General features: G+C 34.3%; 1 protein-coding gene across 1 annotated transcript in view; it reads left to right on the top strand.

Annotated features, from left to right (window-relative positions):
- Positions 1 to 25197, top strand: part of STT3B (STT3 oligosaccharyltransferase complex catalytic subunit B) — a 110724-nt gene that overhangs the window by 81962 nt on the left and 3565 nt on the right. Inside the window, exons 6-15 of the mRNA XM_012769168.2 lie at positions 5847 to 5945; positions 7942 to 8088; positions 9172 to 9220; positions 10947 to 11101; positions 13211 to 13422; positions 15439 to 15626; positions 16306 to 16477; positions 17181 to 17354; positions 20998 to 21111; positions 24063 to 24275. Of these exons, the coding sequence (XP_012624622.1) occupies positions 5847 to 5945; positions 7942 to 8088; positions 9172 to 9220; positions 10947 to 11101; positions 13211 to 13422; positions 15439 to 15626; positions 16306 to 16477; positions 17181 to 17354; positions 20998 to 21111; positions 24063 to 24275 (1523 nt within the window). The remainder of the gene's footprint in view (positions 1 to 5846; positions 5946 to 7941; positions 8089 to 9171; positions 9221 to 10946; positions 11102 to 13210; positions 13423 to 15438; positions 15627 to 16305; positions 16478 to 17180; positions 17355 to 20997; positions 21112 to 24062; positions 24276 to 25197) is intronic.

Here is a 25197-nt window from a genome sequence, read left to right on the forward strand (position 1 = left end):
CTCTTTATTACTTGATTTTGTTTTTTCAGTTTTAGATAACTATTAATCTCCTGTTATCCTTACCCTTTTAGCAACCATCCATCAATTTTGTCCTGCACAAATACATACATAATACACTTTCCTACCTCTCTGCTCCTCAGTGTATTTATATTAGTTTTTAAGTATATATTTTAGTAGTTTTTAGAAAAATAAAAATTGATACCTGTTTAACAAGGGAAGAATACTACCAAATCTTATTTTTAAAATATATGAAATTACATTGCTTTGTTTTGGCAGTATCCCTTGAAAAACATTAATTTTGTGAGCATAAGATCAGAAATAGCTTCCATATGTTCACATGAAATATAACAGGTAAAGCTATATATTATTAATGTCATTGCTCTTTACTGTGTGTACAAATACTTATTTTATTAATATGGCTCATTCCAGGGCCTTGCGAAGTGTATTCTGGGAAGAGGGGTAGGAGCACTGTGAAATAACAAAGACTAGCAGCAATATACTGATGAAGCAGTGTGGGTTAATTGATGAAATAGAAGAGAAGCAACGTTGCTGGTCTTGTATATAACTTATACTGCTTTACAGGATAATTTAACCTAAGAAATTAGTTACCTGTCTTTTAAAGTAAATAAATGAGAGCTTAAGTATGGAAAAAAAATCACACTTAAAGGCTGGGTGCGGTGGCTCACACCTGTAATCCTAGCACTCTGGGAGGCTGAGGCAGAATGATTGCTTGAGCTCAGGAGTTCAAGACCAGCCTTAGCAAGAGGGAGACCCTGTTTCTCCTTGGGGGGTGGGGAGGATAATAGAAAAAATTAGCTTGATGCTGTGGCACGTACCCTGGTCCCAGCTACTTGGGAGGCTAAGGCAAGAGGACTGCTTGAGCCCAGGAGTTTGAAGTTGCAGTGAGCTATGATAATGCCCCTGCACTCCAGCCTGGGCAACAGAGCAAGACCTTGTCTCAAAATAAATAAATAAATAAATAATAAATAAATCTCTCAGACCTTTTTGTATTCGCCATTTTATTCTCTCAGTATGTTAGCATTTTCTGGGAATGTGGCCCCATGCTGGACATGTTCCAGTTATTATAAATGTAAGTTTGTAATTGAATTCAGCCTGCTGATATTTGACTGTTACTGCTTCTTGATACAGTCACTACTTAGCTCTTGAAGTTACTAAGGAGCATTATCCAATACTTTTATGTAAAAATTGTATATATTTCATGAGTTTGTCAGTCTTCAAACACACATGTGCACATGTGTACACAGTATATTGAACTTAAACCCAGTTGTATTTTGTCTGGGTTTATTTTTCCTTGTATACTGTCCTTGATTTCATTTTAGTTATCAATACAAGGAATATTTGCTGTTTTAAAATGTTGGGATTTTCTTTATTCAGGTGTTTTGAATAAGTCATATCTTCCTGCTTTTACAAATTTGGAGCTTATAAATTATCAGTTTCACTGACTCATTCTCTACATAGTTTACAATGACCAATGTCCTGGAAAAGAAAAGTTACTCTTATTCTGTATGCCTATAAATATAATAATATATTTCTGTCTGCTGGTCAAGAGAAATCAGTGTTTGGGTTTGTTTTATTGTTGTTTTAATCTTTAATCTATGTAAATTTCTTACTATTCTTTACTCTGCATATTTTATTAGAGTTCACAGTAATCCAAAGTGATCATGAAGTAGGAAAGTATCTTTATTAATCAAAGGCTTTGACATTCTTACAAGACTTTAATCGTATTTTTTAATAAAGCCAAATTGGTTGGATTTTAAAGTATTTTCCCATTGTGTTATTTTTTGGTTAATAATAATTTGGTTGAGAGAGAAGTTAGATAGCAAAGGAGTATTTTGTTAGCCATTTCCATTAAATGTCAACTCGGAAATAAAGAAATTCAGAAATGTTAATGTGATTTAATGGTGTGTTAAAGTTAATGGGAATATAGTATTTGCCTAACCTTTTCTAAATTTATTTACATGAAAAAAAGCATCTTAGTAACTTGAAAGCATAAAGATTACTATCAACATAAGTTGTAATGCCTTGTTAAAGACAAGGTACTTAAAGGTTGGCTTGAGGAACAGCAGGAGCTTCCTCAATTTCAAAAATTTCAGTAGAACATGGATCAAACTTTTCAGTGCCTTTTATTCTACAGAACAGTTCCTTTGAGCCCATTAAGTCAAGAGCAATAGTATATTTCTTTGTATCCATCTTGTCCCACCTCATATCTTTGGATATAAAGTACGTCAAGAATGAAAACATACTTAGAAGATTATTATTTGTCCTACATCAAAGAGATTTTCTTTGATCAAAAATAATTTAACAGGGTAATATTTGTGTATGTGTATATATGTATATGGATATATCTTTCTAATGGTTTTTTTTTCTGGAATTTTTCTAATTATGATCTGCAGTAATAAATGCCAGTAATTGTGCATCCACTGGATGGCAGTGTGGTAACACTTCATGATGTAATAAGTGATTTACAACGTTATTGGTGTTGTGCATTTCCTTAGGGCTCACCCCTTTGATGGAATGCTTTATTCTTCTGATTTAAAGGGTAAGAAGAGTAGGTTAATATGAATGGATAGAAAGTTGTAATAGATGGGGATAGTAGTTTAGTTGGCTTCCTAGAGAATATATAGGAAGGAGAATTGGTAGAGGGCGATTGCTATGAGTTTGTGTTGTTGAAGTCTTTCAGAGATGATTACAGACATTGTTAACTACTTTTCCAATGCCCAGGTCAAGAAGAGAAGAAGATCTCTCCTTCCTTTAAGTTTTTATAAAGCCTTCCACCCATGTCACATGTATTGGCTTCACTGTATTACAGTAATTTGTATATATTTCTGATATGACTGATCTCTTAGAGAATAGAATTGATCGGAATAAGACTTTCTTTCTAGAATATCTAGACTATGATAGACATAAGTTAATATTAAATACACTATTACATACTAAAATAAAAAGTCTAGAAAAAAGCATGTTTTCATTTTGCATGGAGTTTGTGTTTATTTTTAAGAATAGAGTTAGTTACTTCACCATTTCTTTCTACTCAAGTATATCTAATTCCTTATTTTCTGTTTTAAAATGTAGATTTGTAAATGGGATTTAAATTGAGGGTGTAGCAGTGTGTATGTAATTTTATAAATTTAAGAAGAGCAGTATTTAGCAAGGTGAGTCTGTGATATTTGGCATTTTATATTACCTGGCAAGCCATTCTCAACTTTATTTATTGGACATATAGGTTGGGTATCCCTAATCTGAAAATCCAAAATTTTGGGAGCACTGACATGATACTCAAAGTACTCATTGAAGCATTATGGATTTCAGATTTCCAGATTAGGGATGCTCAACTGGTAAGTATAATACGAAAATCCAAAACACTTCTGGTCCTAAGCATTTCACATAAAGGATACTCACACTGTACTTAATCTATATATTAAAGAGTGTTATGAGATACAACACATATCTCCATATGTAAACATCTCAGGATCAATAATCCAAAAAAATAGGAACAACTTGGATCTAGTTCTCATAAAAGAAAATGCTTTTGTTTGTATTATTGCAGATAGCATGTTTATCAGATTCATTTCATTCGTGGATATAAGTAGGTATAAATGAAGCTAACTGGGATATAGGAAGTTTCAAATGCAAAAATATTAGGTAATTAAATATGAAATGGCTGATTTTGAATCAAAAGTGTAGTTTATTACATCTCAAACAAGAAGCAGTACAGTTAATCAAAGTATATGCCTAAACTGTCAACACAGTTTTGACATCTTAACAGTGGCTTGTTTATGCCAGCAGTGAAGAAGCCTGGAGAATCAGTGGCGAAGGCATTTTCCAGACCTTATTGAGAATTGAGTATTTTCCCTAGCAACAAGTGGTCCAAAGCCTGGAAGAAGTGATAGTCAGTTGGTGTTAGGTCTGGTGAATATGGTGGATGACAGAGTTTCTAAGTCCAGCCGCTGTAGTTTGAGCAGCATAGTTTGTGTGACATGTGGCAGAGAATTGTCTTGCAAAGGGATTGGCCTATCTCTGTTGACCAATCTCAGCTGCTTAATCATAAACATCCTCATCGTTTCATCCAGTTAGTTGCAGTAGACATCCGCTGGAAACGATTGACCAGGTTTGCTGAAGCTGTAGTGGATAATACCAGCACTGGACTACCAAACAGACACCATTAGCTTTTTTTGGTGAATATTTGGTTTTGGAGCGTGTTTCTGCACTTCTTTATACACCCACTGTACTAAATGCTTGTGATCGTCTAAAAGAATCTGTTTTTCATCATATATAACAATATGGTATAGAAATTGTTCACCTTTATGTCATGACAGCAAAGAAAGGCAAGCTTCAAGACGATTTCTCTTCTGATAATCATTTAATTCATGCAGTGCCCATCTATCCAGCTTCTTTACCTTGCTGATTTGTTTCAAGCGGTCCAGTACTGTTGGAATAGTATTGTCAGACCTTGCTGCTAATTCATGCATAGGTTGACATGGATTCGCTTCCACTACAGCTTTCAGTTCATTGTTATCCACCCTGGTCTCAGATTGCCCACGTGGCTCATTTTCAAGATTAAAATCACCAGAACAAACCATCAATGATATTTCAGGCTGTCTGCACTGTATTGGTTCCACAACAGAACTCATATTTGAAAATAACACAAATTTTTGACTTACTCATGGTTTCACAAAAATTGCTCTAAAAAAACTGAGAGGATAATCACAAGCCAAAATCTGCATTTGAAAGACTAAGGATATACCTTCACAATAAAAATAAAACAAGAAGTGTCAAAATGAAATGTGAGAGATATCAACTGTCAAACTTAGTACTTAGGAAAATCAGACATTTCATGCTTAAAAAGCTAATATTGAGAATTTGTCTATTTCTATTCAGCTTTATTTGACATTAACCTATGATTACCAAGTAATACAAATTAAAGTCCCACCTGGCCTTTTTGTCAGGTTGACTTTCTTTTTCCTGAACTCATGTCCATTGCTCTTACAATTAACTTGAACTCCAGCACATCTGCCTCTCTATAAAGTGTTTTCTTCTTTACTAATGACAATAAATGTCTATGCAGAGTTGCATGAAAATGTTGAGTTGAGAATATTATCAGGCTCACTCTTCTCTTTTTGAATATGTCTGGAAAAGAATTTTAGCATATGCCTACAAAAAAATATCATCTATAGTTACCAAACAAGTGATTGCTGAAATTTTTACATTGCCAAGCAAAATATGGTCTCATTTGAAGAGAGAATACAAATATGAATATGATTATGAATGTGTATGTGTGTGCCCACTATACTACTATCCTATACATAGTATATAGTATACAGAAATGCATGCTGTGACAATTTGCTATTCCTAAATATACCTCCAGGAGACTATAAAAAAGTATGAAATACGTGAAAGCTTTTGAGACAATATGCTGGTGGTATTGATTAGGTCATTCATGTTTTGGATTAATGCCAATAGGAAATGTGTCTACTCAGTTTTACATATGTATGTTAGGTAGCTTCTTGGGTCGTGTCAATGATTACTAATGATAGATTTAAACAAACTTGATTCCACTTGCAGGAAAGGAAAGCAGCACAAGTCTGTTAATAAATGTTCTACAAAATAAAGTATTTTAAGCATTTTAAAAAATTAACATAATACTCATAATTTATAATGTGTGATTAACAAATATGCATCAAATAAAATAGCCACTTCAAGATTCAATTTTTAAAATAAGTTCAGTTAAAATATTGCTAAAAATGTAAGATTTATCTCTGTATTTATGCTTTTGAGTACTTCATGGTAGTAGTAAATTATCCTTGTTTCTTATTTTGTCTTTATAGCATATAGCACTTTCTACATTGTGGGTTTAATATTATCCATGCAGATACCTTTTGTGGGATTCCAGCCAATCAGAACAAGTGAACACATGGCAGCTGCAGGTAATAAGAATATATATATATATTTTCCTGCTAAAGAATATGCGAATGTGTGATTAGCCAGTCTTCCAAGGGAATGAACTTTTTTAATTTTGGTGGTGGTTTTTAGTTTTCAGTAACCATCACCACCAAAATAAACTGGTCACAATTATGGGAGATTTGTGAATAAAAATTTATCAGATTCTCAGTGCAAGTCCCATGACCCATAGGAAGTCCATCGGTATTTATTTTATTTATAACATTTATTTTTTTTTTGAGACAGAGTCTCGCTTTATTGCCCAGGCTAGAGTGAGTGCCATGGCGTCAGCATAGCTCACAGCAACCTCAAACTCCTGGGCTCTGCCTCCCTAGTAGCTGGGACTCAATCCTGCCTCAGCCTCCCTAGTAGCTGGGACTACAGGCACGCGCCACCACGCCCGGCCTATTGGCAACATTTAAATATTGATATTATGTAAATATCAGTGTACATAACTTTCTGAGGTGGCATTCTATAGAGTTTATCATATTTTCAGTGGTGCTTGAACCACTCTCCTACCCTCTCCCCAAAATATTTACGAACCACTATCTTGTTGTTATATAACACTTTAAAATCTGTGAAATTCTTTTATTTACCTTTCTGATTTGATACTATGAATTTACCAAATCATAATTTCAGGCACAGAGAAATGTATATTTAGTTTTTAGTATACAATAATGAATAGCGATGTCTATGTAGATATACAGTCACCTGACTGTATTTATGCATATGCACCTTCTACATTTCCTGAAATCTAAGTCTTTGATAATACTTATTTAACCATTCTGTAATGGACTTTTAAAACAGCTCTTAAGATTAAATTTATTTTTAAAAATCAGTATTCCAGATGGTTGAGGGTTCTCACATCTTGTTTGTATAAAGTTTTACATTTGGCAGTTTAGTGTATCATGCATGTTTTGTATATTTTGATAATTGAATACTTATTGCTATTATTGCTTTAATTTTATCTTAGCCCTCATCTTTATATTTACTAATGTAGGGGGGGAAAGATTAGTATCTTTTCCTCACCTATCACAAGGTTCATGGCTGATATCCCTATAACAGAAGACAGATTAACAAGAAAGCATACAAATTGACTTAATATAAGTTTTACATGACACAGGAGCCTTTCAGAAATGAAAATCTAAAGAAATAGGGAGAATTTTTTTTTTTATGCTTAGGTTTGATAAAGAGAGTACAGTCATGTAGAAGTATGATTGGACAGAGGTGGGTATGATCTAATGGTGATAAACTGGAGAGAGTTTAACAAGGCCTGTTTGTTCAGATTCTTCATGGTGTCTCTGTGTCTTCATTCCTCTCATCTAGATACAGGGAGAAACCTCTCTGGAATGAGGATCTTGTAACCTACTTAGAGGAAGGTTAGAGAATTCTTTTGTAGCCTCCTTCAGGGGAGAACAAAGAGACCCCAGACCTTTCTGCTTCTGCTGTTTTCTCAAATGCCAGGGTGCCATATTTTGGGATAGTGTGTCCTGAACCCCAACACTAATTTAGAATCTTACCAAAGTGTGTAATTAAGATCACATCCTATCACTCCATTATAAACAGTAACTGTGTATCAGAATTCTCTTGATCCCCAAATCACTTGTCTCATTCAGCAAAGCAAATTTTAGGATTGTTTTTTTAATGATGTTTTTATCACCCCTTCCCCAAAGTCACTGAAATACAGGGGAAAGGGAGGAACTTAATGTTCTTAAAATTGGCTTCAATCTTTCAAATGGGATTTTTTTTCTCACCTGGTACACATATGGGGAGTCTGATTATTTCAAAAAATATATAATAGAATTTGGAGGTGTATTGATTGGTTGGTTAACTATCATTTGACAATGGAAATGTTGGCTAGATGAAATAATTAGTTTTTGTTATGAATGTTACAGGTGATATTCTAAGAATCTTTCAAATGGAAATTTTTAAATGGCCTTGGAAAAGTGCTTTGTTAATTATATGATCCTTTTCTTTAATTAGGTGTTTTTGCATTGCTGCAAGCTTATGCTTTTTTGCAGTATCTGAGAGACCGATTAACAAAACAAGAATTCCAGACCCTTTTCTTTTTGGGCGTATCACTAGCTGCGGGTGCTGTGTTCCTTAGTGTCATCTATTTGACTTATACAGGTAGGTGTCATCACTTGTAGGAAATCAATCTTGCTTCTAGATTATTATTCAAAAAGGAAGTCTTTTACAAATATTTTACATATTCCATTTATCCTAGTAGGTCAGATACTATGGTTATATTCTGTATACACAATGTAAAAATAATAGTCAAAGTTTCTAAAGTCTGAATAGCAATACTATAAAGTGTGATTTTTTTTTTAAACAGTTGACAAGTAAAGTATATTAATTTAGATTAAAATTAAGACACGTTTCTTAATTTTGCTACTTTAGGTTCTGATAAATCTACTTATAAGCATCCTTCTTTTGCTGGGCTAATAGGGCCAAATTGTAAAAAAAAAAAATAAAAAAAATTCAGACTTTCTAGTATTAACCTACTATATGGTTGCCCTCTCTTACTTGCTCGTCCCCTCTCGCTCTCCACACAGCCCCCCTTTTAAACAGTCAGCTCAATCAGTTTCCACCTACTCCTGGATTCTAAGTTACTCTCTATCTCTGATCTTACTAGTCCTTAGAAACAAGTCAAATTCTTTCTAAAGTTATTCCATCTGTCAAATTAATGTACCAGCCTAGCTCATAAAATCATGCAGGACTAGCAAAAGTAAAAGGCATGAGTGTTTAAAGTCATCTTTGTAATTTATCTAGTTGGATCTGGCATACTGGATCAGGTTGTTTAGAAGCCCCCTCTTTTTTTTTTTTTTTAACTGATCCAATGTTATTTTTTTTAACTGATCCAATCCAATGTTAACTGATCCAGTCAGTTTTTTAGCTGATCCAAAGATGTAGGTTTGTTTTACTTGTCAACTAGAAGCTTAAGCGAGAATTGGAAAACTTCCCAGAATTTTCTAAATCAACTTAAGTTGTGTTTCTCTGAAAAGGGATACTCCATGGATATTGTTTTTATTTGATCACTACATTATTTTATCTGACTGCTGTCCATGTGAAATAGGTTGGCACTTGTAAAATAAAACTGAAATTCTTTGAATGTTAGCTTAGGTCAATCCATAATTAACAATAAATATAAAACCAATAGAAGATTTACAAAATAAAGAGGCAGAATAATTTCCTCTGCATTTTCCTTTCAAGGTTACATTGCACCATGGAGTGGCAGGTTTTATTCATTGTGGGATACTGGGTAAGTACAGTTATGTTAGTTGTCCTCATATTTATTAAAATATTCTCTCCTTTGTTTTTATCTGTCTTGTCAGTACTTCATTTAGTACTTGGGCAATATTTCTAAAGTACCTAGGGTATGCTATTTTAATAAATGTTGAATTCCTTGTATTTTATCTTTGTTATAATACCTATTATAAAATGTAAGCCTTATATTTCTGTTCCGCCTGGGCAACTCTTAGTTTGTCAAAATATTAAGGTAACCTTTGTGCAAAATTTAAAGATTGATTTTGTTTTTAGTAATGTAAAGTTTCCATCTTTTAGTAATATTTAATTTTAAGGATAGGTGCTATCTTATAAATCCATATACCATAGATGTGAAGAAAATTTAATTTTTTTCTAATACCACATGATCTAAGTTTCTTAGTTTTGCTTTGTGTGTGTGTTTTTTTTTTTTAATCCGTGAAACACATTTGCAGTGGTCCCAACCTTTTTGGCACCAGAGACTTAGCTTCATGGAAGAGTGGTTTTCCACGTACTAGAGGGGGAGAGTGGGATGGGGTATCGCTGAGGAGGCTGCAGAGCCTGTTTCCTAACTGGCCACGGACCAGTATCTGGCCGCAGCCCAGGGGTTGGGGACCATAGCATTAGAGGATCTCTGTTGCATTTTTTAGAGTAATATTATAAAATCAATTAATTTAAAAAATTTGTCTTAAATTAGACAACTAGTTCAAGAAAACTTTTTGTCTCTAAAATTTTTTCCTGGACATCAGAAAATATCTGTGGTTGACGCTCTTCCCTTCTCTCCTGTTTTTGCTGTTTTGTCTTGTTATGCCCCAGGTGGCCCAATAAAACCAATTTATTGAACAGGCATGCTATGCTTTCTGATGTGATACCAGAAGGGCTCCTGTCTAGGTCTAATTAAAGGGCATAAGTAAATTATGTGTGAATGACTAGAGTTAACATTTAGACATATACTTCAGGAGTTTAGCCTATGGATCACCAGAGAATTTGAAGGAAAACCCCAGTTGTAGGCAATTATTCTGATTAGGTTAAATTACTAGGTTACCTTATGGTCTATTACACTCTCTCTAAACTTTGACTACTTTGGAATCCCAGGGTGTTTCAGGAATAATGCATTCCTCACCTGCCTCCATGCCATCTCTTTGTCAAACAAGACATTGTGTAAGGAAGGTGTAATTAATGGGTAAGGTATATCTGTTGCACATTGAGTATCCAAAATCTGAAAAGCTTTTGAGCACCAACAGTGATGCCCAAAGGAAATGCTCTTTGGAGCATTTCGGATTTTCAGATTAGGGTGCTGAACCAGTAAGTATAATGCAAATGTTCTAAAATCCAAAATACTTCTTGTCTTGAGCATTTCAGATAAGGGATATTCAACCTGTAACGATAAATCCAAAAGATACTGAGGCTTGCTGATGGCAATGTGAAAGATGCTGACTTAAACTGCAGAACAGATTCTTATTAGATCAAAGATTTTTGTATTAGACGTTACAGCCAACAATTTTTGACTGGCCCTAGTAATTCTTACAGAGGACATATTAGTTTTAGTTTTATTGATGTGGACCAAACATTTATTTTCAATGTAACTGGTCACATTGGAATGTACATTTAAACAAGAAGGGTTGTGGAGTAGGAACCATATCTACAATCAAAGAAAATTTCTTCATCTAAAAGGAGCTTCTGTTTTATCACTTAATTGTAAATATTAACTTTTTTAATACCAGGTATGCAAAAATACACATTCCAATTATTGCATCAGTGTCTGAACATCAACCTACGACTTGGGTGTCTTTCTTCTTTGATCTACATATTCTTGTATGTACCTTCCCAGCAGGCCTATGGTTCTGCATTAAAAATATCAACGATGAAAGAGTATTTGGTAAGAGGTTTTTTAATGAAAACTTTGATTTGGAATAACTATTTATTTTCCTTTTTGAGATTATTCTCTTTAAAGTTTTGTTTTTCTTTGACTCTGTATATTGAAGATAAATTTTCTCCTGTATTTTGCATAGGTGCATAACCAAGCAAAATTAATTGAATTTGTATTATATATATTTTAATTATTAGCTGTTTCAATTTAGGACTAGTATATAAATTTTGCATTTGGTTGGTTATGGTTTCTGAGAGGTTAATGTTAATATTATAGTGTGGTTGAGAATTGAAAATTATAACTTTGTTGACAGTATAGTCTTAACTTCATTTTCTAAGTTAGATTTGATTAAGAAGTAGTTTTCCGGGGCATTTATCATCCAGGTTTCAGAGCAAAGTACATTTTATGATGTGTAGATAATAGAATGAGGATCACCTTTCAGTAAACACCCTCTTCATTGATAGATTTGTATATGTTTCCAACTAATAAGATTTGAAATACAAAATATTTAAAAACCAAGTGTTTAGGATCAGGTATTTACAATATAAATGGACAAAATAAATCAAAAGTTTCTACATGATATAATAATCATCACCAGAAGTATGCTATGGCTGTTTTGTATATGATAAAAACTGAAGCTGAGAAAAGGTTTCTTACATACATAGGATCACACAAGGCAATAATTTATAGTATAAACACTTGAACTTGTACAAGTTTGGGGCCTGTACCATGAGTGAACCTCAAGTTGTTATTCCAGAATGGAGTCAGGAGAGAATGAATAGCACCTGCATGAGTTCTAACTAAAGAATGACACACTCATTCTTCTCTAGTTTATGTAGTCTAATGGACTCTGGATATGGTTATGTTAATACTGCATCATTCAAAAAGATTTAACTTAAACATATGTCCACCTCATGACTCAACAGTCCCATTCCTAGACATATCCAAGAGAACTGAGTGCAGTATATCTATCAGGGGACATGTTTAGGAATGCACATGGTAATTTTATTCATAATAGTTCCTAATTAGAAATATTCCAAAGGTCATCAGCAATAGAATAGATGAATAAATTTTATATATTTGTACAGTGGAATAACCACAGCAATTTATAAGAGAACAGTATGGATAAATAAAAGAAGCCGATACAAAAGAGAACACTTACATGATTCCATTTCTATAAATTTCAAGAATAAGGAAAACTGATGCTATAGAAGTCTAAGTAGTGGTTACTCTTTTTATAGGGGAGCAGGCAGTTATTGAATGAGAAGAGTCATGAGGAGGTACAAAAATGTTGTATATCATAATGGGTTGTCATTACATAGGTGTATACATCTATACAAGTTCATTGAGTTATACACTTAAGAATATGGTGTGATAGATGTATTTTGTAGTCAGTAAAAAAAAAATTTAATTAGCTTCAGGTGAGATAGGAGCTCAGCTGACTCATTGACTTTGTAAAGTAATAGCCTTTAGCCAGAAAAGGTAGAGCTTTTCCTGTGGTTAGCACATTATTTAGAAGGCTCTGGCTATTGAAAATGTGTTTGAAATTTTTTGTAAAGTTTCTTGACAGTAACTTTACAGGTTCCTCCTTTGAGTAGTAACTTATGTTCTTCTCATCCCATTCTTGCTTTAAAGCAGGCTTTATGCCAGATATTGGCAGTGGCTTTGCATAGACTTTATCTGAATCTATAAATTTACTGAACCTAATGATATAATGCACAAAATGTTTTCATCTGTTAGCTATGGATATCATAATATATATGATGCTATTGACAAATAATGAATTAAGTCTAATTCCTCATAACTATTAATATAATAAATTATAATCATCTACATTTTTCTAAACTGTTGATGTGTAGGTTTTAGTCGACACTAGTTATAACTTCTAAATATGACTGTTACTCAGTTGGTCAGTATTATTAATTTAGAAATAATTGGGTTGAGTCTTTTGTGAGACATTGTGTACTACTTTTAGATTTGTTTTATTTTCTGTTTCTTTTTTGTACATGGCTATGCGTGTACTTTTAGATTTGTTTTATACTGTGATATTAAATATCTAGTTTAGTTTCCTGTGAACTTTTTTTTCCCAAAGTGTTATAAGAGAACTTGTCTTTGCAGTTGCTTTGTATGCAATCAGCGCTGTCTACTTTGCTGGAGTGATGGTGCGGCTGATGTTGACTTTGACTCCAGTTGTTTGTATGCTGTCTGCAATTGCCTTCTCAAATGTTTTTGAGCACTATTTGGGGGATGACATGAAAAGGGAAAATCCACCTGTGGAGGACAGCAGTGATGAGGATGACAAAAGAAACCCAGGAAATTTGTATGATAAGGTAGGGAAATTAAGGCCTTTAAAAATTTTTTGTGCTTTTCTGAATTTTTCCACCAGAGCAAGAATTTTATTAAGAAATGTAATTAACTGAGGATTTAGACAAACTGTGGCATTTCTAGTTGATCTCCACTGTTTGCCTCAAAATTTGAATCCTGGTTGGTCTTTTAGCTTAAGGTAAGAAAATAGAATGTAATCAGAGAGGGAATTCTTATTTCTTTTTTGGTTTGTTGTTATCTAAATACTTGAGGCTTATTAAGATACCCTTCCATTTTTGAGAGCAAAAAATTGGTACTCTACTAACTTATTTAAGATTTGGTGCTATAAATCCCTCTGAAACCATGTGGACTAGTGCTTATCAAGGTCCATTATTCAGTGTCAACTTTTTAAATACTTGAAAGATGTTTGAAAATGGTACTTGGTTAATTGAATAGTAAAGGTAATAAAGTACCACTAGAAAAAAAGCCTGCAGTAGGTAACTGGCTGATACAATGTAACTGATTTTTAAGCTATAGTCTCTTGGTTGGCATAAGTGTAAAAGCACTTGTCTTGGATGACATCTTAGACTTCGCAACTTGAATATGGACTATGTTTTTAAATACCAATAACCAGTGAAACTTCCTAGTATAGTTACTGACTTTTAAATTCTTTCTTTCTTTATTATAAGATCAGTATAATTCATAAAGATTTATGTTAATAAAACACATACCTGCTTTTGTGTTTGTTGTTATATTTTGGTTTTTGTTATTACTTTGTGGTTTTTAACCAGCCTTGTAATTTAGAACTTGTGACTTCTGTTGTTGTTCTGGTTTTTGGTGGGGTTTTTTGTGTGTTTAAGGTAATCTTACTTTTAACAAGTCTGTTGGCTTTTACAGCTGGAAATTGGAAGACTGATTCTTTTAATGCAGTTTTTTCCTGTACTGAAAGTTCTACATGGCCTGGACTATAGCTGGACATTAACCATTTGCAGGATGCACAATTAAGATTTTATAAGGATTTATATATTAGGGCTTTATACGCCAGAAAGGGACCATTAGTTATCTCCCTTTTTTCTGTTTTGCTTTTTTTTTCCCAAAAAAAGATAGGGTCTCGCTATGTTGCCCGGGCTGGTCTGGAACTCCTGGCCTCAGGCCATCCTCCCACCTCAGCTTCCCAAGTAGCTGGGATTACAGGCATGCAGCACTGTGCTCAGCTCATCTTTTGTATTTAATTAAAACATAAGAACAACTGGGTTTTCAAGCAGCTTCTTATTGGAGATATTATTTTGATCTCTTTTGATCTGAGCAGCTCCTGGATTTAGTATATTCCCAGGAAAACTTCTGATTTTCATTTGACTTCAGAATCTGCTTTGATTTTTAGAAAACACTTCATTACCCCACAAGGATATCTGATGTTTACACATTTTCTGAGTCATAGAATTAAATTAACATTCTCCCAACTTTTTCCCTTAATGCAGCAGTCCCCAACCTTTTTGTCATTGGTGGTAGGGAAGGGGGGTTTTGGAATGATCAAGTGCATTACATTTATTGTGCACTTTATTTCTATTATTACATTGTCACTTGCCACTCACTGATAGGGTTTTAATATGAGTCTACAAGCAATTGGCTTATTATGGTCTCTGTGCAGTCAAACCTCTCTGCTAATGATAATCTGTATTTGTAGCTACCCCCAAGCACTACCATCACCACCTCAGCTCCACCTAGGATCATCAGGCGTTAAATTCTCGGAAGGATCGTGCAACATAGATCTGTTGCATGCACAGTTTACAGTAGGGTTCGTGCTCAGTCTAATACCAATGCTGATCTGACAGGAGGCAGTGCTCAGGCGGTGATGCAAGCAGTGGGGAGTGCCTATAAATACAAATGAAGCTTTGCTTGCTTGCCTGCTGCTCACCTTGCAGTCCTGTTCCTAACAGGCCACAGACTGGTACCGGTCCAGGGGTTGGGGACCACAGCCTTAATGTATCTTGATGAAGCAAATCAAATGGCAAATTTGTCTGACCAGTTTTTTGAACCTTCAGGCAGGTAAAGTGAGGAAACATGTAACTGAACAGGAAAAAACTGAAGAGGGATTAGGTCCAAATATAAAAAGCATTGTCACCATGTTGATGCTGATGCTATTGATGATGTTTGCAGTCCACTGTACCTGGGTCACAAGCAATGCCTACTCCAGTCCAAGTGTGGTCCTGGCCTCTTACAATCATGATGGGTAAGAAAATAATCTTTTTGGCTACAAAAAGATTTTTTACCTATATTTTTTCTTCTTTCTCCCCAAAGATGGAATGTTTTTTTGTGAGGCTCTGCATTTGAATCTACCTCGGGTTTTTTTTTTTACTCTTCCCACACCTTTGGTGGGATGGATAGTAATTATTGTATTTCATGCTCTTTTCCAAAATTTTTCTGCATGCATAATTATATATATCAGTTCTTCTCAATGTGTGGTCTTTGAACATACAGCATCATTATTATCATGAAACTTGTGGGAAATACAAGTTCTTGATCCCACCCTAAGCTTACTGAATCAAAAACCTGGGGAGGGGCCCAGCAATCAGTGGTTTTAACAGAACCACTGATTTATATTAACATATTGCCTTGACTGTCAAATTCTGCTTCACTTGAGAGCTTATTTGATTCACCAATATAGACCCTACCCCAGAACTACTGAATCAGAATTTGCTTTTTTACAAGATATGAAGGTGATTTGTATGCATATTAGTTTGAGAAGGGCTAGTCTAATTTTTCATTGTTTTTTTCTCTTATCAATAGAGGCTTTTAACTGCCATATTTAAATGTGAAATTATTTAGCAGTTTGTTACCTCAAGATTTTAAATTGCCCTCTTCACATTTGTAATATCTCATTTAAAAGAATATTGTGTGATTCTTTTCAGCACCAGGAATATCTTAGATGATTTTAGAGAAGCTTACTTTTGGCTAAGGCAAAATACAGATGAACATGCCCGAGTGATGTCTTGGTGGGATTATGGCTATCAGATAGCTGGAATGGCTAATAGAACTACTTTGGTGGATAATAATACCTGGAATAACAGCCACATAGCATTGGTAAGTACTTGATTAAAAGTAAATATTTACTATTTGGCAATCAGACTTTACTTGTGACTAAATAGGAAAAATGTGGGTGAAAACTACTCTGCTTGCTGAATTCTCAAAATACTTCTTTATGCATGCATTCGATAAAGTGAGTTCAAGATATGCTTATTTATTTTGTTTTTAAGAATGATATTTACCTATCTGATTATCATTCAGAATCATAGGCTGATTTCTGGTAGATTTCATGATATAGTTAACTTATTAGAGAATTAGGCAAAATCTGAAACTTTTAAAATATTTGGCTTGTATTTTTCATTTTATAAACTAAGAAAATAATTTGCAAATAAGTAAAATAAATGCACTGTATTCTATGGATATGCAAATTGTGTTCCTGTATTAGTGTTGTAGCTATGTCTGCTGGACTGGGGAGAAAAAATATATGTGTTAGCAAGATCACTGGCCAGAACTTAATTATTAGCAAAATAGTAGAAGATGTATTCTGGTTTTGACATTTGAACTATAAATCGGTTATATAGTAGATAAGATGTTCATAAAGCTTAATAAATGTATTAAATTCATAAGAAAGCATGTTTATAAAAAATTCCATGTAAATCAAACTCTTGAGATGGATTCCATCTTGAAGTAAAAATGTGCTTTCATTTTTATTAATGTATTATAGGAATAAGTACAAACATTCTCATTTTTTATTTTGTAGGTGGGAAAAGCTATGTCTTCTAATGAAACGGCAGCCTATAAAATCATGAGGACTCTGGATGTAGATTATGTTTTGGTTATTTTTGGAGGTGTTATTGGCTACTCTGGTGATGATATCAACAAGTTTCTCTGGATGGTTAGGATAGCTGAAGGGGAACATCCAAAAGACATCCGGGTAAGAAACTCAGTAATTCCAGGTGTGTGAAAGACAGTTCATGGTGTCCAAGCAATTCTCTTATCTTGCTAATTGCATTGTATTTGTTTTCATCATCCTATCCCCAAATTAATTCCTTATTCTGACTTTACATTAGGCTATTAAATATGAAATGTCCGATTTCCTTAAGTACTGTGTGACAGTTGATATCTCTGACATTTCATTTTGACACATCTTATTTTATTGTGAATGTACATCCTCATTCTTTCAACCGCATGGTTTGGCTTGTGATTATCTGTCAAATTTTTTTTTAGAGCAATTTTTGTGAAACCATGGATGAGTTAAAAATTCGTGTTATTTTCAAATACAAGATCCGTCATGGGACAAGTACTGCACAGACAGCTTGAAATATCAACAAAGTGTTTGAGAAGGATGTGGCTAATGATTGAGAAGTTCCATTCTGGTGATTTTAATGAGCCGCATGTGTGAGACCAAGGTGGATAATTATGAGCTGAAAGCTATACTGGAAGTGAATCCATCTCAGCCTATATGTGAATTAGTAAGATTTGACTTTACAATTCCAATAATATTGGACCATGTGAAGCAAATGGGCAAGGTAAAGAAGCTGGATAGATGGGTACCACATGAATTAAACGAGTGTAGGAAGAGAAATTACCTCAAAGTTTGCCTTTCTTTGCTGTCATGACATAAAGGCAAGCATTTCTGTACCGTATTATTACATATGATGACAATCGCAAGTGTTCAGCACAATGGTTGGATAAAAATGAAGTGCCAAAATGTAGTTCAAAAACAAATATTCCTCAAAAAACACTAATGTTGCCTGGTGGTCCAGCACTGGTATTACCCACTACAACTTCATGAAACCTGGTCAACTGATTACAGTGTATGTCCACTGCCACCACTTGGACGAAATGATGATGTTTGCAATTAAGCGGCCAAGATTGATCAACAGAGACAAGCCAATCTTGCAAGGCCACATGTTGCAAAAAACAACACTGTTCAAACTACGCAGCTGGACTTGGAAACTCTGTCATTTGCCATATTCACCAGAGGTTGCACCAACTTACTACCACTTCTTCCCGGCTTTGGACTGCTTCTTGCAAGGAAAAATATTCAATTTTCAATAAGCTGTGAAAAACACCTTCGGTAATTTCGTCAGCATTTGTTCTTAGGCTACTGTTAAATGGCATAACTATATGGATAATTTAGGTGCATCCTTTGATTAATTTTACTGCTTCCTGTTTGAGATATAATAAGCTGAACTTCTGATTCGGAATCGGACATTTCATATTTAATGACCTAATATTTGTTAAAGATACTAGAAGCATTTTCTGGATTTAAAACTTCAGAAGCTCAGACTTTCGACTTCCATTCTCCCCTATGAAGCAATCCCTTGCCAAAACTTCTTACTTTTTACTTTTTCATAGCCCTTCACTTCAGCTCTGTCTTTCCATTTCTATTGCTTTCACCCTAGTACTGACCAGGACAGTAATCTTGAAATTGTTATCTTTGCCTTAGTCTTGTTTCCTCTCTGAGGGTAATATAATAAATTGATCATGTCACTTTTCAGCTTAAGAAACTTCAATTACAGGAAAAGACCTTGAAACCAGGCATGAGTTAGAACTAAAACCCTGTCAACTTGGTGCTATGCACAAGTTCCTTTTGGTCAGTCAATATACATGCTTTGAGCACTAGATACTGTTCTAGGATCTATAGTTACAATGGTGATCAAGGCAGACTAGGTTATCACTAAGGCAGATGCCAAGAATAACTAATTCATAATGCTGTTATGAGAATTTGTAGTAATGAAGATGAAGTCTCAGCCTAGCGACTGGTACGAAATAGATAACCTCTGGGATGAAGCATTGGTGTAAAGTCCAAACTCCTTACCTTGGAATGCAAGCACCTTTATGTTTTGCCTTCCTTTGATGGTTGGTTGTACCTCTGTCAACTTTTTTCCACTCAGCCAATCTGCTCTGTCCCCAGAAAACTTGCCGTGATTTCTTTTCTTGACTTACTCGACACATAAGTTTTTACCGTTCCCTTTTTTGGAATACCTTCCCTACCCCAAACTTGTTCCCTCTCCAGAAGCCCTTTCCTCATATACTCATGTCCTGTAGCATTATCAGATCACTTATACATATTTTGTAGTTAGATTCTGTCTCCTCTCTCCCACTAAGTTGCGAGCTCTTAGAGGTTGGGTATCCATCATTGTCCTTTACATGATAAGGACACAAAAGATAATAATTTGTCACTGATCCAGAATAAAAGACTCTTTGGGAGAAAATGTGTGCACATTGTGTCATGTGACAGGGTTGAAGTAGAGTAAAACCTCAGATTTCCTGGTCAGATGTAAATGCTGTATGTAACATTTCCTCTTAACTGTGAAAAATAAACATTATTTCCTTATATTAATTTTCTGAAACTTAATGCTCCCAGTATATGATTTTCATTTGTGGATTTGCTTTAGCAGTGTTTAAAATGCGACATGTGATAGATCACTGTTTTCAAGTATGTGTTGAGCGTGTATATATATATGTATATATATAAAATTTATGTACATTTTAAATTTATTATTTTTAAACTTTGTGAATAACTATATTTATGTGGTTGAAAAATAAAGTATAAGAGGATGTATAATTTACCCCCCAAATAGAAAAAAAAATTCTTCTATGGTTAATAACAGTGTATTATATACTTGTAAATTACAAAGAGTAGATTTTTAAAGTGTTCTCATTATCACAAGGAAATAAGTCTGGTAATGCATATGTTAATTAGCTTGATTTAGCCATTCCACAATGTATACATATTTTAAAACATGTTGTACACCAAAAATATGTACAAATTTTTCAGTTAAAAAAAATAGAAAAAGTCCCTGGTAGTCACAATTATTATTTTCTTGTGATTCTAATTCCAGCAAGGTATACACCCTGTTCACTTCACAATATATCTTGACAATCTTTCCATATTAGAATATGGAGAGCTTCTTCATTCCCTTTTTAACATATGCACAGTGTGTTCCATTTTTATGTGTGTGTACCATGATTTATTTAACCTATATCTCTATTAAAGGACATTTAGGTTGTTTCCAGTTTTTTAGTCTTATAAATAATGATGCAGTAAATAACTATCTACATTCATTATTTTGCCTATATACAAGTATCTTGGATTAATTCCTAGACAAGGGATTTCTGGGTTAGAAATTACATTTTTTTTTAATCTGGAGTGGCAAATTGTCCTTGTAGAGGTTAATTTACAAGCTAACCCAATAAAAATTACTATAGGAGTCTTCCAAATATTCTCTTCCTCCACTAAAGCTGATTACAGAGTTCATGTGCAAAAACTTAAGACTAACATTGAGGAAAACTCTGAAAATGAGTAATGGGATGAGGACAGGATGGTTGGAGATAGCCAGCCCTACCTGCTATTAAACCATGATGTTGGTTACCATTCTCCTTAAATTATCAAGGCTTTATAACATGGTTTAAAATCTAATGGGATTAATGTTTTTGAGATATAACTGAACATGGCTTTATGAAAATACTTCAAAAGCTGGCTCTTATGGGAAAATGAAAAGGGGAACCTATAGCTTTGCACGTGTTAAATTGAACTGACATAGAAACTTCTGGTTTCTTTCTTGTAGGAAAGTGACTATTTTACCCCACAGGGAGAGTTCCGTGTAGACAAAGCAGGATCTCCTACTTTGTTGAATTGCCTTATGTATAAAATGTCATACTACAGATTTGGAGAAATGCAGGTTAGTTAAATCAGTTTTTCTACAATCTTTATTTAAAAAAATATTTTAAAACGAAGTCTTGTTTGCCTTTAGAAAACAGGGTAATGATATTTTGATTGAGCTGTGTAGAGAAATTTGCTTATCTAAAGATTTTTTTCCACTAAATTTAGATTTCTGAAACTCCTTTGTGAGAAATTAGGAAAAAAAATTTAGATCAAGGACTTCTTTCCAAAATATTTATTAACATTAGGCTCAAATCCAATCTTTGCTTGCCATCCCACCTTTTGACCTCATGCTTTTGGAAGGCATTTTTCTCCCTGGGAGAGGTCCCAGCTAGGAAATGGTGTGTTCTCTCGTAGGTCACTTTGCTGCTTGGAGGGGAAAAGCTTAAAATTAAAGAGTTGAATTATATAGTCATTTCAGATGCTCACTCTGTCTCTGTTCTCCGTTACCACAGATAGCTAGAACTGTCTGAGTCAGAGTTTTCTAGTAAAAGAAGGATATGTTAGAAAAGCTTAAGGGTCTACAAAGTGAGTAAATGCGCAAAGAGGTATTGTGGCAGAAAGAAGGAACAGTGGACTTGGTGTTATAACAGAGTTTTAGATCAGGCTCTGTCAAGTCATGTAACCCTCAGACAACTTTTGTCCTCCCTGAATTCTAGTTGGTTCTTTTCTTGTCTGTAAATAATAGGTGTTGGACTGGTGACTTGATTCTTTAAGGAAAACAGAATATGTCACCCCAAAAATGCCTTTTTGACACAAAAATTATTTTTGAGCTGAAGGCAATTTAGAAGCAGCAAATGGAGGAAAAGCTCTCTCTATCATATGACCTCTTTTCTGCCTAAAGACTGGACATAAATTCTCTTTTACTGGGTGAACCCTATACTCTTATCAGCCCAGACAGGGCACACCAGAGGAATCTGCAGAAAACCTTACTCCATTAGTTTCTCACATATATTTACCTTTCTACACTTTCCCACCTTGGAGGCCTAAAACTTCATTTTGTCCTGTCATTTCTCCACAAATTTATTGTTCTTTGTTAAATAAGTTATATAAGCCAAAGTTCTAAGTCACTGCTTTGAGTTACTTTTCATGAGGTTTTCCCTGTGTGATGTGCAGTGCACATGTCCATAAATTTGTTTTTCTCTTGTTAGTCTGTACGTTGTGTCAAAGGTCTATCCTAACTTACTACCTTCATACTACGTACGGTACCATGTTGCTTGCTGGTTATGATGATAAGAAAGCAGAGGGAAAAGTTCTTGTTTAATCACCAGTAATCAAAATAACAATTCAAACTGAAGGGTCTGTTTGGGGCCTTAATTTGTGAAACAAATTTTATCTTTTTGTAAAATACAATCATTGTGGCTAGTATAGGCTAGAACACTCCGTTGGTTTTCAGAAGAGTTTGCACATCACTCTGTTCCTGCTCATTGTGTTGCATCAAGGTAGATTTGTACAATCAGGCATTTGTTTCCTCATTATTCACCTGAAATTACTTTGCAGCTGGCTTTAAAAAAACATACAGTAATCTAGATTTAGGTTTTTGAGGTTGGGTTTCTTTTGAAGGCCACTACCTGGTCTCTAAACTCATACTAGGTATGAAGCACTGGCCATAATAATTAGTTACCCTAGAAAATGGGGTTTCTGGGGGTAGTTTCTCTGCTCACTAATGATAGCATCAAAGGACCTTTTTTCCCATCTTTTAAGTTTATCGATAGTTTTTTTGTTTGTTTGTTTTGAGACAGAGTCTCACTCTGTTGCCTGGGCTAGAGTGTTGTGGCATCAGCCTATCTCACAGCAACCTCAAACTCCTGGGCTCAAGCAATCCTGCCTCAGCCTCCTGAGTAGCTGGGACTAAAGGTGTGTGCCACCATGCCCAGCTAATTTTTTCTGTACATTTTTAGTTGTCCAGCTAATTTCTTTCTGTTTTTTAGTAGCAACGGGATCTCGTTCTTGCTCAGGCTGGTCTTGAACTCCTGACCTTGAGCAGTCCTCCCGCCTCAGCCTCCCAGAGTACTAGGATTACAGGCTTGAGCCACTGCGCCCAGCCTTATCAATAGTTTTTAAGCCATGTTTCTAGCTTGCATTCATTCTGATGCCTGCCTTAGTCAAGAGTAATTACAAGGTTAAAACTACAAGTATAACTTTTTACTGTTGTGTAAATAAACACGAGCAAGTTATTCACTCTTTGGATTAGAGTTTGTTTTAAAAGTTGCCTTTTCTTCCTTATTTTTTATGTTTATTTCTCATAAATCCTTCTTCCTTGGTTTGGTTTTTTTAGCCTCTTTTGTAGTTGCCATTTTCAAGATGTAGTGTCACTGCTTACTTGTGCATTTATTTAACAAATTACACTCAGAAGGTAAAACTACACTATGAATAAGATAAAATCATCATGCAGCTTACATCCTAGTGGAAGATGCAAATAATTTTAAAAATAAATAAAAATGTTATTCATATATGCTATAGAGTAAACTTTGAATAAGTTTCTGTAAAGAACAATGGAGGAGACTTATCAACCACCAATCTCAGAAAATATTTCCCTGAAAAGATGGTATTTGGCCTGAGCCTAAAGAATAGAAAGGAGCCAGCCATGCAAAAGAACTGAATAAAGAACATGTCAGGCAGAGAGACTAGGTAGTATAGTGTAAGGCCCTGAGACAGAAAAGAAACCCTTTCTGTGTTATTTCTCTGTACCTATAAAAAGGCCTCTGATGGGTTTCCTTTTGATGATTTGTTTTTTTTTATACCTATAGGCTACTTATGCAGTCTGAGGATTCTATGGAATTCTTACTCTGATGTACTTTGTTTCTCTCCTCTTGATTTCTTCCTATCTAGTTAATGTGTGAGAACTATTGAGATACAGTATTTGATTCTGTTTTCCTAGTTTAAAGAGAAAAGGGCATTACTCTAATGATAATAATAGTCAGTGTTTTCTAATATGGTTAACATCCAATACTAATGTCACTTTTGCAGCTGGATTTTCGTACACCCCCAGGTTTTGACCGAACGCGTAATGCTGAGATTGGAAACAAGGACATTAAATTCAAGCATTTGGAGGAAGCCTTTACGTCAGAGCACTGGCTTGTCAGGATATATAAAGTGAAAGCACCTGATAACAGGGAAACACTAGATCATAAACCTCGAGTCACCAACATTTTCCCAAAACAGAAGTATTTGTCAAAGAAGGTGGGTGCCAAGTGAAATTATTTCTATAAAAGGGTAATTCAAAGTTTGTTTGTATAAAAAATAATTAGTAAAAATTGCAATAAGTTTTCATTTGCAAGATTTGTAAAGACTGCTGTATATGCAAAGTAAATATCAGGCTAGCCTGCTAGGAGCATTCAAACTGAGCACTTCAGATATCTGAAGCAGCAACCTTTTCTGAATAGCATGGTGATTATTAGAAAACCATGCTGGGATTTTCCAGAGGCATTCTGGCTTTAGTTTGTGCCATTCCTATTAGTTAGACTTATTTATAAAGTAAGATATATCTGTGGCCATCACTTTCCAAACCTGTGTGAAAGTAAAATTGCCAAATGCTCAAGTAATAAAATGCAGTAAGTTCTTCATCTTTTGGTCAAAGTAACTTTATATTGTATCGTTGTGTTCCATTCTTAGTATGATATTATATTATTCATTGAATAAAGAATAGGCTTTGAGTTGGCTAAGGCCGCCTGAAGCAAAAAAAAATTATTTATCTTAAATAATTATTTTTGATGTAATTATTATCACAACCTTGTAGGCAGGAATTATGAGACCACTGCAATCCTTTTTTAATATTATATAAGATATCAAATATTTCATTGAGGTCATTATTGCCGCTTACACCAAAAAGATCTGTAATCTGTGCTATAAAAGATTACTAAAAATGAGTAATTTATATAGGTTTCCCAGCAATAGGAAATGGAAAATAATGAATAGTCAGATAAAACATTAAGCATTTATTATAAGGTACTATTCTTATAATGCCGATTATTATTAAACCAATTTCAGTCATAGTCATAATTTTTGAAAGGACACTTAGGTTTACATAGCTTGGATGAGTTGTTTTAAATCATTGAAGAAATTGTCTTATCACTTTATTATTTAAAATATACATCAAATATAT

The sequence above is a fragment of the Microcebus murinus genome, chromosome 1 (assembly GCF_040939455.1).
Source record: "Microcebus murinus isolate Inina chromosome 1, M.murinus_Inina_mat1.0, whole genome shotgun sequence".
In the NCBI taxonomy this organism is placed as follows: domain Eukaryota; kingdom Metazoa; phylum Chordata; class Mammalia; order Primates; family Cheirogaleidae; genus Microcebus; species Microcebus murinus.